Raw genomic sequence first — 17,886 nt, 5'->3', positions numbered from 1 at the left:
TGTCCAATCAGCAGTCCCCGCCTCCGCCGCGCCTATACAAGGGGGCAGTTCCGCGCGCGCCTGCTTAGTAAGCGCCGGACCTCGGGCCGGAGGTTGGGCGTCCGCGCTGCGACCCCCGGCGGGAGTAAGATGAACGGGACGCGGAACTGGTGTACCTTGGTGGACGTGCACCCGGAGGGGCAGACTGCGGTAAGAGAGAGTGGCCGCACCGCCTTCCCCGCCCCGTATTCTCGGTTTCCAGTTCCGTCCCTCCCGTGCCCAGCGCCGAGTTCGCTGACATCACCTGGGGCCGGCTTGGTGCCGTCCGCTCCTGGCGGCGCTTCTCTTTCTCTTTTTCTACCGCGGCGTGGCCAGCAGTGGGGGTGCTGGGGAGTCGCGGCAGGAAGGCTGTTCGGAGGCTTGGGGACTCGGGGCATCCCTGCCCTCTGGGAGGACACTGCAGCTCCTGCCCGGGACCCCGAGCGCGTATCCGGTCCGCGCTCTTTAGGCGTCCTGTGAGCAGTAGATAGGGTCATAGGAGAAATGAGCTCCTGGAACGGGATCTCTGCGCTCTTTGTACTTTGGGTCTCCGACGGGGGAGATTAGGCTTTTCTGTGGGTCCTAGTGGTCTCAGAGGCCCTTCAAAGAACTTATTGGTACCTTGCGTGGTCGGTAAGTAGACAAAGGGTAAAGTGAAATCCTGGGTCTTGGACGGTAGGACTCCAGGTACGCCGAGATTGGCCAGGAACTCCACCTTTCGGTGGGAGGGGTAGGGCTGTCCGCCTGGGGGTCACATCTCTGCTCGGATTTCTCCTTCCCCTTGCAGTTCTCCTGGTTCCCCTTCCCCCATCAGCCAACCGGTAGCTTCCTGGGACGGTTTGTTCACTTTGTTTCCGGGTCCAGCTACCAAGCTCCAGGCAAGTGAATGAAGGAGATGCCAGAACCTAGGCAAGAGAAGTGACCCACGCGAGAGCTTCCGGACGAAGGGAGGGTGGGGGAAAGAGGGGCGTTCTCCAGCGCTAACACATCTGTCTTGCTCCCTTCACTCCCTGGCTGCCTGTCCTTGTTGTTCTCCCCACCCCAGGTGACCATATGATTTTTCCTCTCCAGAGGCAGAGGAAGGTGACTTGTGGCTGAATGTTACTAGCCTTTGCTGGGGAACTTGACCCAGAATGGGTGTGTACTGTTTCATCTATTTTCAAGCTATTGTGGGTGAGAGGGAAATGGGAGCCAAGGTGATGGGGAGTTTGTATCCCTGCATTTCCCCTCCCTCCACTCTGTACCTGATTTCGGTCCTGGGTTCCAGTCTCAGCATGTCCCCTGGGGGAACTAACCCAGCTGCACTGGGATTATGGCTCTTCAAAATAACTCAAAGTAACTCGTAGAATAGTTTCTCATTTCAGGTTTAGAGTACAGATGATCACTTAATTCTTTTCACAGTCCCCTCTCCATTTCTGTCCAGTCTATAAGTGTTTCTGCCCACATTACAGCTCTTGCTACTGCCCAACCGGCCACTCCCCCAGCAATGCAATTCTGAAGATAAAGAAATCCATCCTCTCTTATGTCAGCGCTAAGACCTACTGTGTGCTCTTACTCACTGTTTTGGAATGGTTGAGGCAGGGAAAAGGGTGTGAGGAAAATAAAGGAGAAGGGTGTTGGGCTTCTTTTTGTTCGCTGTACAAAAGATTCGGAAAGGTCTTAAGACCAGTGTATGGGTACTGTTGAGAATGGTTTGACACACTCTTCTGTCCCTTGATATTTTGTTGCTTGCCTCGTGGGGGAGAGTCAGTAGGAAAATAGTGAGCAACGAATTCAGTCAGTCCAGCCATGGATTAGTTTGAAGCTAATCAGAGATCTCTAGAACAAGAGGAGATAGAAATTCCCTTTATTCCTTCTTTGTAGGTTGGACTTTAGAGGTATTTTACTTCAAAGCTGTGAATGAAGTAAGCATTGCTGGAATCTGTTCTTGGAGACATTCCTGAGCTGTTAAGAAGGGGAGGAGATGGTAAACAATCAATCAGGCAGGAGATAGGCTTTGTCTCCGGATTCCTCTCCTCTGAGCCAGCCTGAAGATAGAATTTATGGCTCTGGACAGTCCCCAGGAAGCTGTAGTATCTTCACACCATCTAGTGAGTGCTCAGCACATGCTCAGAGTGAGTGAATGAATATGTAAATGAACAGATGTTTCTCCTTAGTGTCAGCAGTGCGGGCAATTTAACCAGCTGGTGTGTCCTAGTGGGAGTGAGGACCCTGGGACTCTGTTGGTGTTTCCCTACTAACCAGGCCATGTGCGTTGGTGCCTCACACATGGACATGGTAATATGGCTAATACCTCTCTGGATTATTTTTATTGTTGGTGGCAGATGCAGCAGGTGTGGTGAGCCAATATTTTTCATACTGCAGATCATCACTACTAGTGGGTCTGAAGTCAACTTAGTGGGTTAGAACCCTAGCATTAGAAAAGAAACGGATTCCGATTACATGACATTCTAGACTAGGCAGACATGTGGAGACAACAAAGAGATCAGTGGTTGCCAGGAGTTTTGAGGGTAGAGGGGAGAGGAGTCGACCGCAGAGGATTTTTTTCTTTTCGTCCTAACCCACAGAATGTACGTTATTCACTTTACTTGAGTGAGCCCCAAGGGGAACCGTGCGCTTTGGTGATGGTGATGTGTACCTTCATTCTTGGTAACAAACGTGCCATTCTGGTGAGTGAGATGGGTGATGGAGGAAGCCATACCTGTGTGGGGGCAGGGAGTATATGAGAACTCTCTGGGCCTTCCTGTCGATTTTGGTGTAAATCTAAAACTGCTCTAAACAAAAATCTTCAAAATAAAAGAAAAAGAATTAGTGCTATCAGAGTGTTAGGGTGGACATTTTTAGCAAAAGTTTTGTTTCAGTTATATGTATTTATACATATTGTGTGTGAGTGTGTGTTTACTAGATCTTGAGGTAAAATTTTTTTTAGGTCAGAGGAGTTTGCAAGCCACTGTAGTAAGTTATAGAAGCACAAACAAACCTCAGACATTTTTATTAAACATTCCCATTAAGTTCCTTTGGTTATAAGCAGCAGAGAGGGACTCTAGCTAACGTAAGCAGAAGAGGAATTTATTAGAAGGAAATGGGCAGTCACAGAGTTTAAGGGAAAGCTTAAAAAATGCGAACCAAGGCTGTTCACATTGGCAGCACATGTACTAAAATTGAACCGATATGGAGAAGATTGGCATGGTCCCTGTGCAAGGGTGACACGCAGTCATGAAGTGTTCCCTGGTTTTCAGTGGTATTACAATAGCAGTGTGTGGTGACAGATGGTAGCTACACTTGTGCCGAGCACAGCATAGCGATGGAGTTGTCAGATCACTATGTGGTACACCTGAGACTAATGTAACATGGTGTCAGCTGGACTTCAATTAAATAAAGTGTGAACCGGGAGAGTCTTGGATCTGGCTAAGTGGAAGGAAGTAATGGAGGGTTTCTACATCTGGGTGTATTGGTTCCAGGTGTTTTTGCTATTCTGCCCGAGACTCCAGGGAGAGGGTGTCATTGGCCCCTCAACCACCTTGGGCAGGGCAATGTGGGGTTCCTTGATGGACAGGCTCACCAGATTATCCTGTAAAGGAGGGAGATTATGCAAAGCAAAACCCAAGTGCTGTTACCGGTAGAGGAAGATGGAAGCTGTGTGGCAAAAGCAACAGAAGTTCACTCTATTAGACTTTGGTTTGAATGATCTCTTTCTTTTTCTTAAAAAAAAAATTTTTTTTTTTTTTAATTAAGTGGTCTCCACACCCAACGTGGGCTTGAACTCACGACCCTGAGATCAAGAGTTGCATGTTCCACTGACTGAGCCAGCCAGGCACTCCTCTTTCTCCCTTCCTCCCTCCCTCCCTCTCTTTCTTTCTTTCAGATTTTATTTATTTATTTTGAGAGAGAGAGAGAGTACAAGTGGAGGCAGAGGGAGAGAGAGAATCCCAAGCAGACTCCATGCTCGGTGCAGAGCCTGACATGGGGCTGGATCCCAGGACCCTGAGATCATGACCTGAGCTGAAGTCAAATGCTTAATTGACTGGGCCACCCAGGTGCCCCTCTTTTTTTCTTTATAAATCATTTTTCAATCAAAGGAACATATGTGCCTGATTTTTTAAAAGATTAATATTATCTAAAGACTTTTTAAAAGAAACTAGCAAGCAGTTTCCTACTGCAAGCCCTGCCCCATGGGAGAGACCACATTCAACTCTTAGCACTTTTGTCTGGTATTTACCCCCATGTTTCTAAGTAATATGCTTAGAGCGATACTTCTTAGTTTATCAGTTTTAGACATCTGTTGACTTCCTGCTGTAGGAATTATAGGAAAGTTTATACTCCCACCCCTTACATACTCTCTTTCCCTTCTCCCATCCTCCTAGTATATTTACATCACAATTTTTGACTAAACTATGAGTTCTGTTAATAGCATTGTGGTTAAGAGCCTGGTCCTGGGAATCTGACCTTACAGTGGGGCTGTAGTCAAGGCTTTGATGTTTGCTTTGCCTAAGATCATTTCATTAAATTACTTAATCTTTTCCATCTTAGTTTCCTCATCTGTAAAACAGGGATTATAATTGCACCCTTCTAATGTTGTTGTGAGAATTAAATAAAATAGTGTATGTGAAACATTAAGCACAGTGCCTGGAATATAGTAGGTGCTCAGTGCTAGCTGTTATTTTCTGTTTGCTGTGCTTACTGGCTTAGATGAGACTGTTTTAGCCTCTCGTGAGACCCCTGCCCAAGGGATGGAGGAAGAGTCTGGGAGCTCTCTGGTCTGGTCAAGGTTTCCTCCTTCTCACTTTGTTCATGTTGATGCTTATCTGTTCCTTTCCCCTTGCCTCTGCCAGTGGAGGGGCCTGTAGTAGGCCCAGAGTAACCTTTGCTAGCACCATCTCAGCCGGGACTGGTCTTAGAGGAGTGATGGTCAGGGTTCATATTTTAGTATCCTGCTCTAGGCGCCTTTCCTCTTCCTCCTTTTTCTGACTCATGGTCTAGGCAGCTGATGTCCCATGATGCTCTGGGCTCTTTGGTAAGATGATTCCCTTTAAGTAATCTATCAGCGTTACCCTTCCTCAGAATATTTACATTTTTTTCATCTCCAATTATTCTGTCTTTGTAAGATTTTATTTATTTGAGAGAGAGAGAACACAAGGAATGGTGGGAGGGGGAGGGTAGAGGGAATGGGAGAAGCAGGCTCCTCGCTGAGCAGGGAGCCGGATGCGGGGCTCCATCCCAGGACCCTGAGATCATGACCTGAGCTGAGGGCAGATGCTTAACCAACTGAGCCACCCAGGCATCCCTCTAATTTTTTTTGTCTTGATCAGTCTTGGCCGGAGAGTTTCAACAACGCCTGGGTGGATTTGGAATTTTTTCATCAGTTACAGCTAGAACATTTGTCTTTACCCTGGAACAAGTGTTATTCCTTTAGGATCTCAGAAGCTGAATTAGTTTAATACCAAGTCTTTCTTGAGCTCCATTCCTTTAAAAAATTTTTTTTGGCGGCAGTGGCAAGGGGGTGGCTCACTCAGTTAAGCATCTGCTTTGGCTTAGTTTATGACCCCTGGGTCCTGGGATCGAGTCCCAAGTCGGGCTCCCGGCTCAGTGGGGAGTCTGCTTCTCCCTCTCCCTGCCCCACCCCACTTGCGCGTGCAATCTCACTCTCTCTCTCTCTCAAATAAATAAATAAAATCTTTAAAAAAATAAAAAAAATTTTTTTAAACTAAAGCTATGATTTTTTGAAGGTTTGCTATGGGCCTAATTTTTCTATAACTACTTTAATGAGCTATACTTCATAGACTGCATGAATAACCCATTTAAAATGTATAATTCAGTGGCTTCTAGTGTAGTCACTGAGTTGTACAGTCATCAACACAATCAGTTTTAGAACATTTTCTCTAGCCATAAAGGAATCCTTATCCATTAGCAGTCACTCCCCATTTTCTCTTAGCGCACTCCCCTGCCCCAGCCCTAGACAACCACGAGTCTATTTTCTTTCTCCGAGATTTTCTATTCCAGGTATTTATGTAAATATGGTCATAGAATGTGTGATCCTTTGTGACTGGCTTCTTTCAATTAGCATGATGTTGTTTTTATGGTTGATCCACGTTGTAACATGAATCAATACTTCATTCCATTTTATTTTATTTTTTTAAGATTTTATTTATTTGAGAGAGAATGAGAGAGCACAAATGGAAGGGGAAGGGCAAGGGTAGAGGGAGAGGTATAATCAGGCTCCCTGCTGAGCAGGGAGGATGGACAGATGGACTGACCTGGACTGAGGGATGACGTGGGTCTTGTTCCCAGTACTCTGGGATCATGACCTGAGCCGAAGGCAGACGCTTAAGTGACTGAGCCACCCAGGCGTCCCCTGTACGTCATTCTTTTTTAAAGCTGAATGATATTCCATTGTATGGATATATCATCACATATGTTCATCATGGATAAGTGTTGGTGGACATTTGGGTAGTTTCTACTTTTTATCTATTATGAATAATGCTGCTATGAACATTTACTTACAAGTTTTTATATGGACATATATTTTAATTTCTTTTGGAGAGACATACCTAGGAATGGAATTGGTGGGTCAGAATATTTGCATTTTGAAAGAGAATTCCTCTAGCGTCATTCTACTTACTCCAAAGGAGTAAATGAATTCTAAAATGGTGAGAGCCCTGGCTCTGTGACACCGGGATGGGGAAGAAACTCCTGGGCAGAGGAACCTTTCAAGTTTGGTGACTGCCCGTTCCTTCCACTCAGAACACCTGTCCCCAGCTCAGCCCGTAAATTCCTCCTCACACCATTCTTCTCCCCCATTCATTGCCAGAGTCTTACTTTCTAAAGAACTACAGCTGATGTCTCCAGTCCTGCCAGGAATTTGGGGAATCCTGAGCTCTGCAAGAGGATCTGTGTGAGGAAGCTTACCCAGTCACCTGGCATTTGGCGCCAGCATTGGCCATATTTTTCGGGGGTGGGGGATGGGGTGTTCACCCAGATGGTTTCGGTTCCAGACACATGTGCTCAGAGCAGGTGAGACGAGCTTCCCCGCCTGCCGGTAATTGTGGTACATGCCTCTTTGGGTCACAATGCAGAGTCTTGTGAAATACTTTTGTTTCTTAGGGGTGGGGAGGTCTCATTAGGGGAATAGGTATGTGCCAGGGAGGCTGGTGGCCTAGATTTAAGCCTGGCCAGCAGGGGCAGGAAGAAGAGAAGAAAATACAGGGTATGATGGGATGGGTAGATGACGGAAGAAAAAGGAAATGATCTTCTAGGATCTGGAGGGCCAAAAGCGAAGAATGACAAAATGACAAGAGAGAGGAGGGGGAACTGCCCCTCCATCCCAGGCTGGCTGGGCACCTGGCAGTTTTCCTGGAGAGCGACTGGCTCAGCTAAAGGTGTCTCCTTCACATGGAGCATTCAGGAGCCCACTGCCCTTCTTGTACACACTCCCTGTTAGGCCTCTTCTGCCCTGTCGGTTCCCTGCAGCAGGTCTCCAGGTGATGAGAAAGGCTGCCCCATTTAGGGTGCCACCTTAAATCCTTTTTCTCATTTCACCTCCCCATCACCCCTGTCAGCCCTCTGCAGAGTGCTTGTCCAGCCCATGCCTCTGGGCAGGTAGCCAGACAAAAAGCAGACACCTGTGTCGTTGGCTAATCTGTGGGGAGCAGCGGAATAATTCTTTGTGTCATACTTAACAAAGGGCCATTTCTGGCCTAGAGAGCCCAGTAGAAGGCAGAACCAAGGCTGCCCAAGACCTGAGAGTGGAGTGGCAGCCAGGAGAGGGTAAGCCCCAACCACCGCATCTGGCACTCTTTGACTTTATTGGGGTTTACCTTGTGCTGGCCTCTTGGGAGCCAGTGTTTCAAGTGGCTGGCTATTCCCATTTCTCAGAAGGGGCAACTTGAGGCGGCTGCTGCAGCTATCTGGGAGACTGCGTACATTTCGGGTAGGAGAGGGGATAGGACTGAGGGACAAAGTAATGGAGGAATGGGTTATAGAGGAAAGATGAATTAAGGATGCTGGTTTCCAGCTCAGGGGCAATCTCCACTGCCCTTACTTCCTAGAAAGATCCTTGACCCTCACCTGCCACCCGTGTTCATGACCCCCATAGCAGCCTGGGGAGTGGGAGCAAGGGAAACATAACTTCCCATAGATCTTCCCCTATCACATGAGCCTGGGGTGTGGGAACCTCTGGGGCCTCCCTCTTTATCTCCCTATCGGTTCTCCACAGCGTCTTGATCTCTAACCCCTCAGCTATGTGTTCACCCCTCCCTGCTCCGAGGAGTGACTCACAGCCGGAGATTTGTTTGAACAGAGGCGCGAGGCTGCCTGTAATTTGGAGGTGGCTGGGCTTCTCCCCAAGAATGTTTATGAGGTCGGAGGCTGCTTACCTTGTGATTAGCTGCTGCTTTTTCCCTAGAGAAGGCTCTACTGCTTATCTTGCCTCTCGGAGAGTCCCCGGTGGGACTTCTGTGCTAGACATTTTGGGGTATTCCTAAAGCTCCCTGGAACCTGCTCATAGCCCTGAGATCACTCCAGCTCCAGAAAACAACTAATGGCACCACGCAGAGATGGGCCTGGGTTTCCCTCCTTAGCTCTGGGCTGGGGTTGTGGGTTGAGTTCATGGCCTTGCAGACTGGATTCTCTGGTTCTGGAGGCTGAGGTGGCAGAGAGAGCCCTAGGTTTGTTCACAGGCTTCATTTAGACAGTTTGGCTCACCCACCCTCCTGCCCGTGTGTTCCCAGAGCTCCTTGGGAAAGTAATGCTGTCTCACCTTTGTGAAGCGGTTTATGATTTGCAAAGCACTTTCACACTATGCTACGTCTCTGCCTGTCCTGCCTTAAATGTAGTCGGGGTACGTATTACCACTACCATTTTGCAGATAGAAAACAGTCCCTGAGAGATAAAGCGATTTGCTCAGGATTAGTAGGTGTCGGTTGGACTCAGACCCCACCTCCAACTCCAATTTTAGCACTTTTTCTTGCCTTCTCTTAATTTATGTATTTAGCTAGACCAGTGCTGCACAAACACATTTTTGTTGCTGAAGTTTAAAAACACTGTAGAAGCATGGCCTGAAAGTCCCTTTACTCCTTTGTCCTTCTCTTGTTTAATGTGTATAAATTCAGTGCTTTCCCACGTGCTTACATTCTGGAAATGCCCTGTGGCCTGGTGTTTGGGAACACTGACTCTGGAGCCACAGGACCTGGGTTTGAATCCTGCCTCTGACCCTTGCTAGTTACATGGCCTTGGGCAAGACACTTAATGTCTGTGTCTTGGTTTTCTCATCTATAAAATAAGGATGTTGATAAATAACATTTACCACATAGTATTATTCTGAGGATTAGATGAGTTAATATGTATAAAGCACTTAGAACCGAGCCCAGTAGGGTTCAGCACATAGTAATTGCTATGTATAGAAGTTGGCAGTTACTGTGAACGTGTGTGTGTGTGTGTGTGTGTACTTAAATGTATATGTGTATATATATGTATATGTACTTAAATAAGAAGTCATTTTTAATGAATTAGTGCCTTGCTTTTTTCCTCCTTTATCTTGGAGATCATTTCCTGTCGGTTCACGGAAGTTTATTTATCAGCAGTGTAGTATTCCATGTGGATGATACCATACTCTATTCACTTACTCACCGACTGGAGGATAGTTATGCTGTTTCCAGCTTGTAACTGTTGTAAACAGTACGGCAGTCAACAGTTTAACACATATATCTTTCGGCAAGTGCGTGTGGATATTCGTAGGGCATCTTCCTAAAAATGGAATTACTGGGTCAAATGATTTACAAAATGTGCAAATATTTTTTATTAATATTGGCAGATTAACTTCCAAAATACTTGTATAACTTTACACTCTCTCTAACAATATATAGCATGCCCTTTCTCCCTGCACCCTCACCAATCCTGGATATTATCAGTATTTTCATTTATTTTTTTATTTTTTTATTTTTAATTTATTTTATTTTATCTTATTTATTTTTTAAAAGATTTTATTCATTTATTTGACAGAGAGAGAGGCAGCGAGAGCGGGAACACAAGCAGGGGGAGTGGGAGAGGGAGAAGCAGGCTTCCCGCTGAGCAGGGAGCCCGATGCGGGGCTCGATCCCAGAATGCTAGGATCATGACCTGAGCTAAAGGCAGATGCTTAATGACTGAGCCACCCAGGTGCCCCTCTTTGTTTTTTTAAAAATATTTTGTTTATTTATTTTGTGTGAGAGAGAGAGCATGAGAGAAGGGGAGGGGCAGAGAGAGGGGGAGAAACAGACTCCCCGCTGAGCAAGGATTCCCAGCTCAGGCTCGATCCCAGGACCCTGAGATGATGACCTGAGCCGAAGGCAGACACTTAACTGACTGAGTCACCCAGGTGCCCCAGTATCTTTAATATTTGCCAATTTGTTGGTCTAGAAATGCTATTTCTGCAGGATTTACATGAGGAAAAGTCCATTGCTTTACTGAGAGCAAGAAAGAAGGCTTGTGTATGGGGGAAGTTTTAAAGCATAGCAATAAAATGGACAGCTGTGCACTGAACTCTCGGCTTAAGAAATAGAACATTACCAATCTTTTCGAAGCCCCTGGGGTCCTTCCTGGTTCATAACCCTCTGCTTCCTCCACAAAGTGATCACTGTCTCGAATTTTGTGTTTATTTCCTTGCTCGTTATTACACTTTTCCTACATGGACAAGTGATATAGTGCTTGGTTTGGCATGTTTTGAACTTTATATTCATGGCATTATCTATATTCTCTAGCTTGTTTTTTTTTTAAGTTTATTTATTTATTTATTTATTTATTTATCTATTTATTTATTTATTTAAGTAATCTCTACACCCAGTGTGTGGGGCTTAAACTCACGACCCTGAGATCAAGACTCACATGGTCTTCTGACTGAGCCAGCCAGGTTCCCCTTCTATAGCTTGCTGTTAAACTTGCCATTAATTTGGAGATCCATTCATGTCGATACATGAAGCTGTAATTCAGTTATTTTCACAGATGAATACTAGTTCATTTTACTATATGCCAGAGTTTATTCATCCATTTTCTCGTCAGCGGATCCTCTAGGCTATTGCCAGTGTGTAGCCATCACAAACAATGCTGCTGTGAACATACGTCTGCATGTTTCCTCTTTACACTTTTTTTCTTAATTTAAAGATTTATTTATTTATTTGAGAGAGAGAGGGAGAGAGCGCGTGAGTGGGAGGGGCAGAGGGAGAGGGAGAGGGAATCTCAAGCAGACTCTGTGCTGAGCGCAGATCCTGATGCAGGGCTTGATCTCACGATCCTGAGATTATGACTTTAGCAGAAACCAAGAGTCAGACACTTAACCAACTGCAACACCCAGGCGCCCCTCCTCTTTACACTTATTCTATTTTTTTTTAAGATTTATTTATTTGAGAGAGAGAGAGAGAGAGCATGAGTGGGAGGGGCAGAGGGAGAGGGAGAGAAAATCTCAAGCAGACTCCAAGGGCTGAGTGAGGAGCCTGACTCGGGACTTCATCTCACGACCCTGAGATCACCTGAGCTGAAATCCAAAGTTAGAGCTTAACCCACTGCACCACCCAGGCGCCACTACACTTCTTAAATCTATCAATTTAATGAAATTCTCCCCAAGATGATAACTCATTATTGTTTTAACTAGCATTTCCCTAATTACTGGTAAGGTTGAACATCTTTCATGTATTTTTAAATTTTACATTAAAATTTTTTCCAATAATAGATTTTATTTAACCCAATATATGCAAAGGTTATCATTCCAAGTGATCAGGATAAAAAGAAATTATTCAATTTTTTGTACTATGACTTTGTACAGAACATCTCTATTTGGACTGGCCACATTCCAAGTGGTCTATAGCCACATGTGGCTAATGGCTACCATATTGGACAATATAGTTCTTTTTTTTTTTTTTTAATATTTTATTTTTTTATTTATTTGACAGAGACAGCCAGCGAGAGAGGGAACACAAGCAGGGGGAGTGGGAGAGGAAGAAGCAGGCTCCCAGCGGAGGAGCCTGATGTGGGGCTCGATCCCAGAACACTGGGATCACGCCCTGAGCCGAAGGCAGACGCTTAACGACTGCACCACCCAGGCGCCCCTGGACAATATAGTTCTTGATAGTGAATGACTTGACTTACCTGACCCAACTCCCTATATTCAGACCAAACCTCTGCTTTATCAATCCATATGACCCATCTTTCTACCAACTGATTTATTTATTTATACATTAAAATTTCTTTAAAAAAGATTTTATTTCTTTGTTAGAGAGAGAGAGAGTACAAGCAGGGAGAGCAGCAGCATCTAGAGCAAGAAACGAATCATTAGCCCCACAGAAGCCCCCACTTCTAGTCATTATCCCCTTCGAGTCAGTACCTACCCCCATCCTTCAGGGGTAACCACTATCGTGACTTCTAAAGTATATAATAGTTTTGCTTGTTTTTATACTTTTTATGTAAGTGGAATCATATAGTATACTTTAGTGTCAGAATTCTTTTGCTTAACATTTCTGTGAAGTTTATCCGTGTTGTGTGTACAGTAGCTCGTTTTTTTTCATGGCTGTACACTGTTCCATTGTATGGCTATATCCCAATTTTAATTATATCCATTCTACTCTTCTTAAAAAAAAAAAAATGTGGTTTTAGGGTGTGCCTGGGTGGCGCAGTTGGTTAAGCATCTGACTCTTGGTTTTGGCTTAGGTCATGAGATCGAGCCCTGTGCCCGGCTCTGTGCTCAGCACAGAACCTGCTTAAGATCCTCTCTCCCTCTACCCATCCTCCCAAAGCATGCTTCCTTGCTCACTCTCTCTCTAAAATAAACAAATACATCTTTTAAAAAAATGTGGTTTGGAACGCCTGCGTGGCTCTGTCGGTTAAGCATCTGCCTTCGGCTCAAGTCATGATCCCAGGGTCCTGGGATCGAGCCCCGCATTGGGCTCCCTGCTCGGCGGGAAGCCTGCTTCTCCCTCTCCCACTCCCCCTGCTGGTATTCCCTCTCTTGCTGTGTCTCTCTCTGTCCAATAAATAAAATCTAAAAAAAAAAAAATGGGGCTTTAGGGACACCTGGCTTAGTTGGAAGAGCATATGACTCTTGATCTTGGGGGTTTGGGTGTAGAGATTACTTAAAAATAAAATCTTTAGGGGCCCCTGGGTGGCAGAGTCAGTTCAGTGTCTGACTCTTGGTTTTAGCTCAGGTCATGATCTCAGGGTCCTGGGATTGAGACCCGTGTTGGGCTCCATGCTGAGCATGGAGTCTGCTTGAGATTCTCTCTCTCCCCCTTTCCTCCTCCCGCTCATGCTATCTCTCTCTCTCTCTAAAATGAGTAAATAAAATCTTTAAAAAATAAAATAAAATCTTTAGGGGCACCTGGGTGGTGCAGTTGGTTAAGCATCTGCTTTCAGCTCAGGTTGTGATCTCTGGGTCCTGGGATCAAGCCCTGCATTGGGCTTCCTGCTTCTTTCTCTCTCTCTCTCTCTTTCTCCCTCCCCTTCTGCTCTTCCCTACCACTTGTTTTCTCTCTCTCTCTCTTTCTAATAAATAAAATCTTTAAAAAAATGTGGTTTTATGTATGTATGTATGTATGTATGTATGTATTTAAGAAATCTCCACACCCATCGTGGGGTCGAACTTTTGACCCTGAGATTAAGAGTCGCATGCTCTACCAATTTAGTCCGCCAGGTGCCCCTATCCATTTTATTATTGAACATTTGGATAAATTCTAATTTTTGGCTATTATGAGAAATGCTACTGTGAACATTCTAGTATCTTTTTTTATGGGTAGAATTTTTTGTTTGTAGGGGAAACATAGGTATACATTTCTGTTGGGTAGATAACTGGGAGTAGAATTGCTATGTTACAGGGTTTGCAGATGTTCATCTTTGGTAGATGTTTCCAAGGAGATTATGGTAACGAACAATCCCACCATCAGTGTAGGAGAGTTCTGATTGTTCCGTAGCCCCCAACACTTGTTTTTTGTTTTCATTTGTAGTCATTCTGATGGGTATTTTGTAGTATTGCCTTGTAGTTAACTCTTTGATGACGATGACTAATGAGACTGAACCTTTTTCAGATGTTTATTGGCCATTTGGATATCCTCTTATATGATGGGTCTTTTGAAGTCTCTTGCCCATTTTTCTGTTGGGCACCTGCTTTCTCTCCCTTTCTTTCCCTCTTTGCCCTTTCTCTCTCTCTTTCTTTAACTATAGTTTTTATTTTGGAATACTATTAAGTTTATAGGAACGTTGCAGAGATATTACAGAGAATTCTCATATACTCCTCGCTCAGTTTCCCCCAATGTTAACTGTAACATCTTATATAACCATGGTACCGTTGTCATAACTAAGAAAATTAATGTTGGTACAAGACTATTAACTAAAGTATAGGCTTTATATGAATTTTGCCAGTTTTTCCACTAATGTACTTTTTCTGATCCAGGATCCAGTCCAGGATACCATGTTGTATTTAGTCTTTTTGTTTTATAGGAATTCTTAATATATTCTGAATAGTCTTTGCCAGATATATTCTGAGTGAATACCTTCTGCTCCGTGGATTGTCATGCAGTATCTTTTGATGAATAAAAGTTCAAAGTTTTAATGTAGTCCAATTTATCAAATTTTTTATGGGGAAGATATTTTTTGCTTTTTACATTTAAATCTGCAATCCAGGGATGCCTGGGTGGCTCAGGGGGTTAAGCATCTGCCTTCGGCTCAGGGCATGATCTTGGGGTCCTGGGATTGAGACCCTCATCAGGCTTCTTGCTCAGTGGGGAGCCTGCTTCTCCTTCTCCCTCTCCCCCTCCCCCCTGCTCATGCTCTCTCTCCCTGACAAATAAATAAATAAAATCTTTTAAATAAATAAATAAATGTGCAATCCACTTGAAATTGATACTTGTATATGGTGTGAGGTAGAAGTTAATATACATCCTTTTTCCAACAAGGCACTTTTACTTCAGCTTATAAGCAAGCATATGCTATAGCAAATATTTTGAAGAGGGGCATTCCATCAAATTTTGAGGAGCTGGAACTTTTGTTTATGTGCTTTAGTCACTGTGTGTTCACTTAAGCAGCATACGGTCCATCTTACCGACTAATACACTAAGGCTGAGGGAGAATAAATCAATACACACAACAAATGAAAGCCAGAGTCAGTGTTTGAGCACAGGTCCAACTGTTCCAAATGTGATTCTTTTTCTGCAAAGAAGAGAGAAAGTCAGTTGGGGTTGAGGGGTAATGGACCAGGCAATAAATTTGGTGGTCATCTGGGTACTGCAGTGTATCATCTCATTCTGTCAAAAGAAAATATATTTTCTGAAATAAAAAAATTAAATATATAAGAAATAAAAAGAATTTGGCAGTAATCTACAAAAATGGAGGCAAGAGAGGGAGCTTACTTTGAATACCTAAGTTTATTTTATTTAATCTATTCAGTGGCGTACTAGTGGCCATTAAAAGCCAATTTTGAAGAATGTTGAGTATATGGAAATTAATGATGAACTATTTTTTTTTAAAGATTTTATTTATTTATTCAACAGAGATAGAGACAGCCAGCGAGAGAGGGAACACAAGCAGGGGGAGTGGGACAGGAAGAAGCAGGCTTATAGCGGAGGAGCCTGATGTGGGGCTCGATCCCATAACGCCGGGATCACGCCCTGAGCCGAAGGCAGACGCTTAACCGCTGTGCCACCCAGGTGCCCCTAATGATGAACTATTAAAGGGAAAAAGCAAGTATGTAACTTTGTAAGGTAGTATGTTTTTAACAAATATGCGTAGAAAAATTATAAGGAATACACTAACATTTTAATAGTGGCTATTTTGGGGTAGTAGGATTATAAGTACTTATTTTCTTCATTATATTCTTCAGTTTTTGTCCCAGAACATGTTAAATTTTTGTTAAATAATTGTAGATTCACATGCAGTTATAAGAAATAATAGAGATCCCCTATACCCTTTACTTAGTTTTCCTAAGTGGTAACATCTTGCAAAACTATAGCATGCTATCACAACCAGAATAGACCGTACAGTCCAGATACAGCATATGTCCACCAGCACAAAGATACTTCACGTTGGAGCCCACATGCACTTCCTTTTCACCCCCATCTTCTCTTTACCTCCCGACAACCGCTAATTGATTCTTCATTTCTATAATTTTTTCATTTCAATAATGTTAAATAAATGGAATCATACAATATGTAACCTTTTGTGATTGGCTTCTTTCCCTTAGCATGATTCTCTGGGAACTGTTGTTGTATGCATCAATAATTTGTTCTCTTTTTTTGCTGAGTAGTAAGTAGTCCATGCTACAGATACACCGCAGTTTGTTGTCTCTATTGAAGGGTATCTGGGTTGTTTGTAGTTTTGTGGTATTACAAATAAAGCTGCTCTAAACATCAGTGTACGCATTTTTGCATTAACGTAAGTCTTCATTTCTCTCGGATAAATGTCCAGGAGTACAGTTGCTAGGTCATACGGTATTTGTATGATTAGTTTTTAAAGAAACTGCCAGGAGCGCCTGGGTGGCTCAGTCGTTAAGCAGCTGACTTCAGCTCAGGGCCTGATCCCAGGGTCCTGGGATCGAGCCCCACATCGGGCTCCCTGATTGGCCGGAAGCCTGCTTCTCCCTCTCATACTCCCCTTGCTTGTGTTCCCTCTCTCGCTGTCTCTCTCTGTCAAATAAATAAATAAAATCTTAAAAAATATATATATATATAAAGAAACTGCCAATCTTTTTTCCCCCCAAAGTGGCTGTGTCACTTTACATTGCCACCAGCAATGTGGGAGTGATCCATTTTCTCCATATTGCCTGTGTTTGGTGGTGTCACTGTTTTTTGTTTTGGCCATTCTGATAGGTGTATAATGGTATCTCACTGTGGTTTTGATGTGTCTCTCCTTAATGACTGAACATCTTTTTATGTGCTTATTCACCATCTATATATCTTCCGTGAAATGTCTTTTCATGTCTTTTAGCCATATTCTAACAAAATATTAAGAAATAGAATCTCTATGTTCACGAGAGATACTGGTCTATAATGTTTACTTTTTTTCTTTTCTTATTTTAAAGATTTTATTTATTTATTTGAGAGAGAGAGAGAGAGCGAGCATGAGAGGGGAGAGGGAGAAGCAGGCTCCCTGAGGAGCAGTGAGCCCCAGGTGGGGCTCCATCTCAGGACCCTGGGATCATGACCTGAGCCGAAGGCAGTCACTTAACCAACTGAGCCACCCGGGCACCCTTACTTTTCTTTCTTTTAAAAAAAATTATGTTTGGTCTTTTCTGTGTTAAATTTTATTTATTTCTTCTCTTATCTGTATTAATTCCTTCCTCCTGCCCACTTTGGGTTTAATTTGTTGTTCTTTATCTAAAAGTGAGAAGCCTACATTGTTCATTTGAGGCTTTTTTCTTTTCTAATGTATGCATTTATTTATTTTTTAAAGTAATCTGTGTATCCAGTATGGGACTCAAACTCATGACCTTGAACGGTCAAGAGTTGCATGCTCTGCACCTGGGTGTCTCAGTCGGTTGAGCATCCAACTCTTGATTTCTGCTCGGGTCATGATCTCATGGCAGTGGGATTGAATCTTGCATCCCAGCTCCTGCTCAGCAGGGAGTCTACTTGAGATTATTTCCCTCTGTCCCTCCCCCTGCTGCTATGCTTTCTCTCTCTTTCTATCTCTCGTTCTCTCTAAAATAAATGAATAAATCTTAAAAAAAAAAAAAAGTTGCATGCTCTACTGATTGAGCCAGCCAGGTGCCCCTCTAATGTTTACATTTAGTGTTTTGATTTTCCCTCTCAGAACTGCTTTATTTGATTATTTATTTATTTACAAAAGAGAGCAGAGTGAGTGTGAGGGGCAGAGGGAGAGGGAGAAGAAAGCTCCCTGCTGAGCAGGGAGCCCAATGCG

The 17,886-nt window shown here is 43.8% G+C and overlaps 1 protein-coding gene and 1 non-coding gene across 8 annotated transcripts in view; both read left to right on the top strand.

Moving 5' to 3' along the window:
• Positions 1 to 46: 46 nt before the first annotated feature.
• The window catches only part of TUFT1 (tuftelin 1), a 44,721-nt gene continuing 26,881 nt past the window's right edge, over positions 47 to 17,886 (top strand). For 3 of the 7 annotated variants that reach the window (XM_057310271.1, XM_057310274.1, XM_057310270.1), the window contains exon 1: positions 47 to 189. In XM_057310271.1, the coding sequence (XP_057166254.1) occupies positions 130 to 189 (60 nt within the window). In that variant the 5' untranslated portion in view covers positions 47 to 129. Of the gene's footprint in view, positions 190 to 1,089; positions 1,156 to 17,886 lie in introns of all 7 variants that reach the window. The other 4 variants (XM_057310273.1, XM_057310276.1, XM_057310272.1 and 1 more) reach the window with 3 other exon arrangements.
• LOC113246233 (U6 spliceosomal RNA) lies at positions 3,152 to 3,254 on the top strand. Its single transcript, XR_003312918.2, has one exon. It is a non-coding gene; the product is annotated as a U6 spliceosomal RNA (small nuclear RNA).

The sequence above is a fragment of the Ursus arctos genome, unplaced genomic scaffold (genome assembly GCF_023065955.2).
Source record: "Ursus arctos isolate Adak ecotype North America unplaced genomic scaffold, UrsArc2.0 scaffold_12, whole genome shotgun sequence".
In the NCBI taxonomy this organism is placed as follows: domain Eukaryota; kingdom Metazoa; phylum Chordata; class Mammalia; order Carnivora; family Ursidae; genus Ursus; species Ursus arctos.
Note: the sequence above shows the minus strand (reverse complement) of the source record. Positions and strands in the feature narration are given on the sequence as shown.